This window comes from Ailuropoda melanoleuca, chromosome 7, assembly GCF_002007445.2.
Source record: "Ailuropoda melanoleuca isolate Jingjing chromosome 7, ASM200744v2, whole genome shotgun sequence".
In the NCBI taxonomy this organism is placed as follows: domain Eukaryota; kingdom Metazoa; phylum Chordata; class Mammalia; order Carnivora; family Ursidae; genus Ailuropoda; species Ailuropoda melanoleuca.
The window spans coordinates 14,843,590-14,852,075 of NC_048224.1; the positions used below are offsets into that span (position 1 = coordinate 14,843,590).

General features: G+C 39.0%; 1 protein-coding gene across 1 annotated transcript; it reads left to right on the top strand.

Moving 5' to 3' along the window:
- The first annotated feature begins 588 nt into the window (after positions 1-588).
- Positions 589-6,187, top strand: DMRTA1 (DMRT like family A1). The gene is made up of 2 exons (XM_034663700.1): positions 589-1,416; positions 4,699-6,187. Exons 1-2 carry the CDS (start codon positions 774-776, stop codon positions 5,544-5,546), a joined length of 1,491 nt encoding a protein of 496 aa, XP_034519591.1. The 5' UTR covers positions 589-773; the 3' UTR covers positions 5,547-6,187.
- The last annotated feature ends 2,299 nt before the right edge of the window (positions 6,188-8,486 follow it).

The window sequence follows — 8,486 nt, forward strand, 5'->3', positions numbered from 1 at the left end:
TGCATTCGTAAATAGAACAAAGGAGAAAAATCCGAATGTGAATGAATTCCCTTCATTATTTATCCATTGTTTTGATGCAGTCCTAAGACCCATCTAAAATAAAGCATCTTTCAGGTGCATAGTATTTGCCATCTGTCAAGCTGTGCCATTGGCCATGCTACGATCTTGAAAACTTCACTTGGGAAAAAGAAAAGAAAAAAACTCCACATCCAGATTTTCAGACTTGCTTAGGCGAAGCGTGGGACTGAGAAAAGAACTTCCAATCTTGTTTAATTTAAGAAGGGCAGTAAGAGGCATGGCAGAGGGCTTGATTTTTTCACAAAAATAGACGTTGAGGAATTCATGGGGAGGCAAGTAGGAGAAAAAGGCTTTTTTGGGGAAGGGACCGTGACAGCCCATCAAGAAGGTTTCTTCTGTCTCCCACCGTCCCTCCTCCCAGGCGGTCCCACACTCCGCCCGCCCCGCCCTCCCAGGGCTTCGGAGCTCGGCCTAGACCCGGTGGGCGGGGTAGCCTCTCCAGCCGTCCCTTCGCCAGCTCAGAGGGTTGAGAGCGCGAAGCATAGGGGCTATTAACTTAGCGCCCCGGGACTCTTGAGGCTCACTGAGCATCTGCGCCTCTTAGCGTCTCCAGCACCTGGCAGGAATTGTGTCAAACTTTGTTCGTTCGTGGGTGGGAGGCAGCGGGACCGCGGCCGGTCCCCCCCCCCCGCCCTCCCCCTCCCGGCGGGGTTAGCTGTGGACAGCGCACTTTGCTCGCCAGACACTTCTCGGGAATGGAGCAGTCACAGTGTGGCAGCAGAGACCGCAGCGGTAGCGGCAGCGGCCGACCCCACTTGGCCCCGGGGCTGGTGGCAGCCGCCCCTCCGCCCCCGTCTTCGGCGTTGCCAGTACCCCCGGGAATACCAGTTCCTCCAACTTTCCTGCGGCCACCCAGCCTCTTTCTGCGGGCAGCCGCCGCCGCCACGGGAAGCGGAGGCTGCCCGTCGGCTCCCGGACTGGAGAGGGGGGTGGGTGCGGTGGGCTGCGGCTACCCGCGGACACCCAAGTGCGCTCGTTGTCGCAACCACGGCGTCGTGTCGGCACTCAAGGGCCACAAACGCTTCTGCCGCTGGCGGGACTGCGCGTGTGCCAAGTGCACCCTGATTGCCGAGCGCCAGCGCGTCATGGCCGCCCAGGTGGCGCTGCGCCGGCAACAGGCCCAGGAAGAGAGCGAGGCCCGGGGGCTGCAGAGGCTCCTGTACCCCGGACCCTGCGGGCCTGGGGGTCGGACAGCTGGAGGCAGCAGCAGAACGGAGAATTCGCAGACCTCCAGCGGCCCTGCGGCGGTGACGGCGTTGGGACTGGGTGCCTTGAGACAGGCTAGTCTGGCGACCCCTACTTTCCAAGTTGTCCAGCCAGATAATACGGAGCTAAAACGTAAGTTGGTCTTTATTTATCCTTTGCAAAGAAAAATGATTGTTTTGGGGGAAAAAACAAACAAACAAAACTCTTGGAAACAAGTAGCCAGGCCTTGGCGGTGGGCAAGAAAATTTGTTTAAAAGAAGCATTCATTTAGGTTCTGGGAAACTGCTCTGTAATAGGAATGTCAATGAGGGTATTAGAGACACATCACCTTGGAAGGGCGTTCTGTACCCTGAGGTGATAGGATAAGATAATACGTTAAGTGAAGCCGGAGTGATCGGATGAGCAATGCTAGGGATAGAATGTGCGCCCAAGTTGCTGTTACTTTGGGTAAGTTAGAACTTCAAGCGGGCATTGGGTGAAAAGCTTAGTGAGTGAAGCTGGGTTTTGGGCTTGCTTTATACTCTTCAGCTCTAAAACCAGAGTTAATCTTCAAGTCTTGCTGGGAAATTCACTGAAGATTGAGAGTATAGTTCCTCATCTTTGGGGCAAAACTTTGGTGACAGCTAGAAGTGGGAAAGAGTCTGAAATCGACCAAATCTTTTTTCACCCCCTTTCCTTTCCTTAAAAATTCTAAGTACCATGTCATGACTGCTAGCCTCCAAAAGTGTAGAAAGCTCTAAATTTGAAGTTTCAGCTCTTTTCCATAAGAAAGAAATTTAGGCTTTCCAGATTTGTAAAACCATTGGCAAGAAGAATTTCAAAGTCCAGTATTAGGAATTTCTTATCCAACAAGTTTAAATTTTTTTCCTCTTATTTTTTGACCATAAGTCACCTTCATCCCCTTTGTTATGTAAAAAAGACAGAGCATTTTTTTATTACCGTTATCTCAAATTAAGTTTTCCTGCTGATGTAAATTTCACTGTATTTTAGTGAATTTCCAGCCCTCTACAGGTAACACTAGCAGTGTAAATGTTATTTCAGTATTTTTGTATAAATTCAAGACAAGTCGTATCATATGTAATTCCATGGTAATGAAAAGTAAGTTATTAATTAGAAAACTTCCCCGAATTGTGAAAATTACAGATCTTTTTGGATCACAGGATGTAATTTGAAGAAGACTCTCTCTGTAGTTCTAGTTCATTTCAGTGGACAAAACAGATTAACCATTTCTCATGAAAAATCAAAGAGTGCTGAAGAACAAAGTCATTAAGCAATTAATAACTGCCATAAAAAAGAAAAATTCTGTAAACTAAATCGACAGTGAAATCTGGCCGATAACCCTCTTTTAGACATTGATTTATATGGTTTTGGGGGTACCCAAAGTGTTCTGTTTTATAGGGTCAAATATTTTATTTTATTCTTTGCCTCAGTTGACCTGCTTTTTTGAAAAGCCACATCTATAGCTTTTCTAAACTGATTGCATCCTCTTACCCAATATCCATGATCCTCTTACCCAATATCCATGAGCTGCAGTTGTCTATTTAATTTACTCACTCATTAGACAAAGACTAACAGTGATTCAGAGGTGAATAAGATTTTTCTGCACACAAAAAAACCTTACATACAAAAGAAAGAAGACTGTATGTATCCAACACAAGACAAAATGTACAATGATAAAAGTAGAAATAAAAGCAGATATAGGAGTTGAGAAAACGGAGTGATGATGTAAATGATGTCACAGTATCTTAAAGATACCCTATTTTCCAGAGTCTTATGCAATCCATACTTTTATTGCATTATATTGTACTCTATGAGTACAGTATACTAATAAAAATTGTTTTGTGCACAAATTGCTGTAGACATGAAGTTTTGATACCTTACGTGTTCGGAGGGGGAGGACGTATTTAGTGGGTCATAGTTAGAAGTAAAATGCAATGGTGGACCAAGGCCAATCTCTTCCCACTTGGTAGACTTCATTAGAAAAGTTTCATTGTTTCTTTTAAAGTTGAAAGTACTAGGGAGTCTTTGTAGTTTTACAAGAGCAACATCATTTCTTTTGTCACCTGTTTGATACAATGACAGAATTTTAAACCTCAAAGTGTTAAATTGCACACGTTAATTTTAAAATACAGATACTTTAGAATTCAGGACTGCTTCTTGAGAAACCATAGGAGCATTGTAAATCATGTGTGCAGATCACTGCTTTAGGCAGTATTTGTTTTGTTGAATTCTTCACATTTGTAGAAAAAGCAAGTTTGACAGAAATACTCTGAGTATCCCACTTGACAGTTTACTCTTTCGAATGGAAATAGAGATAAAATATGTCTATAGGATAAGAGGAAACATGAACGAAAGTAAAAGTTATTTAGTGAATATATACATTATTATTTTCCTTGCATAAGCTGTGCAAAAAGGCATGTAAAATGTTACTGTTTTATTAATATTAATATGCTCAACATGCTGAGGTATAAAATCAGATTTTTGTATAAAAATATTTTTGGAAAAGTGCCCTTAGTATTGGAAGGGAGTTGTGATTTGACGCAAATAACTAATACATTGTTTTTTCAAGACACTTTGAAGATATGTACAGAATGCAATAGTGCAATAGTGCAGTTCATAATTTTCTTTTAGAAACAATTTGAATGTAAACTTTTTTTTTATATTTCCTAGCAATTGAAAAAGAAAGTCCATATTTCATAGGGGATTATTAAAAAAATACCAAGTCTGTATCATCTCTCACATGAAATATGTGAGCTCTGGTATGATTTGAGATTGGTACAGTAGTGGTCATTATTGGTTCAGATTTGAAGTGAAATGAAGAATTTTATTGTTTTTCACATTATTCAGGTAACTTAATTGGAACCTGAAATGTGAGCATTAAAAAAAAATTGGAACTTAGTATTTATTAAATAGAATATTCATTTTCATACTGACATTGTTCCTTCCTTTGGCTTCTTATCTAAACAGTCATTTTATTTACTTCTTTTTGCATAGTGTCATTTTGAAAAAAAAAAAGCTCACTGGGATAACAGTGAAATTTGGGTAAAATTTAGGAAAATCTCAAATCACCAAATGGGGCAAATAATGTGAGATACTGGTTTCACATTAATAGTTGGGGTAATAATAGACTTTTATCTTCTGATTCCTAAATTAACTACAGCATTTGTATGTTATATAATTTTGTGATCTTGGAATGACCTCATAGATAGCATTTTCCCACTATTCTAATGCTTTTATTTCTGAATGACCTTTTAAAATTCTTATTCATTAAAGTCTCTTGCAGCAAATAAATATTCCTAATATACTATGAGTGAATGAATTATTTTTTCCAGCATTATTTTCAAGTAGACAATACTGTCTGTGTTTTGGAAAGTTTTCCTTTATTTGATTCCTTTTTTCTTTTCTATCCCCCAGAACTAAAAGAGAGTAAATGTGACTCATGCCAGAGTGGACAAGAAGAGCCAGTCTCTAAATCCCATCAGTGTACTCTGGGATCATCTCCTAAGTCTATTGGTGTCATTGGAAAACAAAACATCAGGCCATCTATTTCAGAAAGCTCAAACAAGGAAGATAGTATTCAGCCTCTTCACCCTGGGGAGCTATCAGGAGGGGAAGAGAGTCCCAGGTCCCTGTCATCATCTGATCTGGAATCAGGAAATGAAAGTGAGTGGGCCAGAGACTTCACTGCTATCAGAACCAGCCTTCCCACACTGTCCTCAAGACCAAGAGACCCTCTTGATATCCTTACCAGGATTTTCCCAAGTTATAGGCGTAGCCGGCTAGAAGGTATTCTGCGCTTCTGCAAGGGGGATGTGGTTCAAGCCATTGAACACGTCCTAAATGGAAAAGAACACCAACCAGACACCAGGGACTTAGTAAGTTCAGGAGAATTGGAAAATCCAGCTTTTCAGAGAGCTTCAAATTTTAGTTTAGGTGGAATTGGTTTTGGAACCCTAGGGAACAAATCAGCTTTCTCTCCTCTTCAGACTGCTTCTGCTTCTTATGCAGGTGATTCAAGTCTCTACAGCTTAAATCCTAGACTAGGTGTCAATCCATTACGGCTGGCATATTCCGCTCCAGGAAGAGGGCTCTCTGGTTTTATGTCTCCTTACCTAACTCCGGGGTTGGTACCAGCATTGCCTTTTCGACCAGCTTTGGATTATGCATTTTCAGGAATGATTAGGGAGTCTTCCTACCTTCCCAGCAAAGACTCACTAACTGGTGGCAGATTGTATTCCAGGCCAAATCAGGACAATTTGTAATATTTCTGCCTCTTCCCCCTTTTTTGGAGTATTTCTAGAAGCATGCAGCACAACCCGCACACCCACACCTATTAATGTATACACTATGTATGTGAATGGCATACTAGACCTTAAAAATGCTATTTTTTCTTTTTTACAACCTATCTGATAGATTTGAGAGTGAAAGATTCTTCTTTAGCATTTACTAAGTGAAAGAAGCATTTAAACATTATCTGTGCCTTGAATAAAGCCATTTCAGGAAATAATTTTACTTTTATGAATTTTCTCCCTAAAATATCAGTTGTAAAATTCCTATTTTATAACTAGACTTGTTTTTATTTTGTTGAAAAATGGAGTTTATAGTTGTAAAATACATTTATAAGTGTAAAGCAACCCAGCATATAAAATGAACTAAAAGGAAGAATTTAAAAGTTAAGGTAATGACTATTACTTTGAACTTTTTCTTTCCTTCTGTTCCTTGTACACAGGAGAGAAAAAAGCTATTCAATGTATTTTAAAGCATTTTATTCACATATAAGTGGTTAGTAATAAGTAAAACTTTTGAGAAATTTAAATTCCTTATTTTTTCTGAAGGTCTTATTTTTTGTTCATATCTACCAATTGTGATAACAAGTGCCATTAATAAAACATTTCTCTTTAAAGTGAACTTTGTAAATTACACAAAGCCCATGAAGTAAATTTTAGGAAATGAGACTGCACCATCTTCTGGCCACTATCACTAATTGCAGCTGAGTTCTGGTAGAGTGTAGGAATTAGAAATGCATGGTTTTCTAAGCTAATCATTTTGGATGGTTTTCTAAGCTAGTCATTTTGGATCATGCTACACAGAAACTTTCATATTATAAAGTGAACGTCTACTATGGGTTAGGATTTTAATCTTTGTATCTGGAGAAATATTCCTTTCCATATGTTTGTGGCAAGAATATGGCAGCCATTCTCAAAGGTAAAAATAGTCTTACTCAGAAAATTTAAATGCTTGCTCAGTTAAATATTGATTGACTGTAGGTAGATGATGCTTAATGCATTGAGGAGAGTTATAAAATTTCCAAAGGGGAGATATTGTCATTAAATTTTAGAGGATTCCTTGAGATTTTAATAATACTTTTTGCTCTCCATCTGGAGCACATGAAAACTGTTTATTTCAGTAAGTGGAATGTCCCTGAGAAAACTGCTTATAAAACAATTTCATGAAGTTTTCTTTATATGTCATCATTTTTTTTTAAGGACACTAGCTTCATTGTTATTGTTAGGAATAAATGAAAACGCAGCTGTGGTGTAAGATGGTTGATGAATGAGAAATAGTTTAAACAGCTTGAGCAAAATGAGTCACTAAAAATTTCTTAAATTATATGTATGTGTGTGTATATATATGCATATATATTTTACTAGCAAATATATTAAGTGCATAGAATCTGATGATGATTTAAGGTATGCATATACTTAATATGATATGCATTGTTTTTAGTGGTGTGAATATGAGAAAGCAGATCTTGTAAAGATTTGTTGTAATCAGTAGTCATTATTTATAAAGAAAATTTTTAGATTCTAACCCTAAACCATAATACAATGCCTGGCAAGTAGTTGATATTTAATTAATATATACTGAGTGAAGGAGCCATTCTGGATAATAGATCTCTCTGAGACTCCGGTAAAACCAAAGAACTCTACACAGTGGCCTACACACAGTTTTGCATGTAATTTCACGGGGTTCTTGAATCTCTAAATGCCATTCACCGTTCAGTTTAGGATCCTCGGTGATTCTTAAATTGTTTCTATTGCATTGATTCATTTTTCAAATGCTATTTTTTTTGGAAGTACTAGAACCTGTAGAGGATACCAAATGTAAAATATTGTGCTCTCAAGAAAGTTACATTTTACAGTAGAGATCTGGTGTAAACATACAATGCTAGAGCCACTGGATTCTCTATGTGGTTCATACAGTGATGTGCATGTATCCATTTGAGAAGCTTAATTTCTTTGAACTGGGGGAATATCCATTTTGAGCCATATTCAAGTTAAAAAATAATTTTATAGTCTTAAAGCTTTAGTTAATTTACATAATGCTTTATACATTTCCTACCCTTTACAATAATTTTAGAACTAAATAAGCTTACAGGGTAGGTCATTTTGCCCAACATTAAACTGAGTGTGAGAGAATTGAGGCTCAGCAGTAGTGTTGTCCATTCCCAAGGTTACCATAATAGTGTCAGTCATCAGAAGTAGAAGTTAGTTCACCAGTTCAATTAGCCTATAAGGTCTGAGGAAGGAGTCATGTCTGTCTACTCACAGCTTTGGATAGTATCTGGTACATAATAGGTGCTCAAGTAATAGTTTTCCATGACTGAATTAAACATAAAAAGAAAGTATTAGCTTAGAATTTTGTTTATTCAACAACTATTTATTAAGCCCCTGCTTTGTGCCAGGCACTGTGCTAGACACAGGCAATAAAGTGGTTAATAAGATGCAAGACCTCACCTCAAGTCGCTCATGGTCTCTATTACCATGTGTACAAAAACAACAAATTATGCAGTGTTGGTACTGTTTGACGATGTTGGTACATCAGTGAGTTCTGTGTAATCATGAGATTTATGCCCATGAATAGTGCTTGAGGCCTGAACTCCTAAAGTACTCATTAGGAAGAGGGGCAATATCTGTTTCCATGTAGTGTGTTTAGGGAAGTGCAATTTGTTTGAGAGGTAAACCACTTTCAGGTCTATAGTGAAAGAAGTGGGCAAAGAGAAGCTTTTGTTCCCTTGAAGGGAGGGTGTGGAAGTTACCCCAGCTTCCTCATGGCCTCTGGATTAGAGATATTTCTTAATCCCAATCCCAGAGGTGAGCTTTTGGAATTCCTCTGAGTCTTTGCATAGGCCTCCTGGTCTAAACTCTCATCTGGCTATTCTATGAAAGTGGGTTAGAGTTGAGGGGACAATTGAAGAGCAT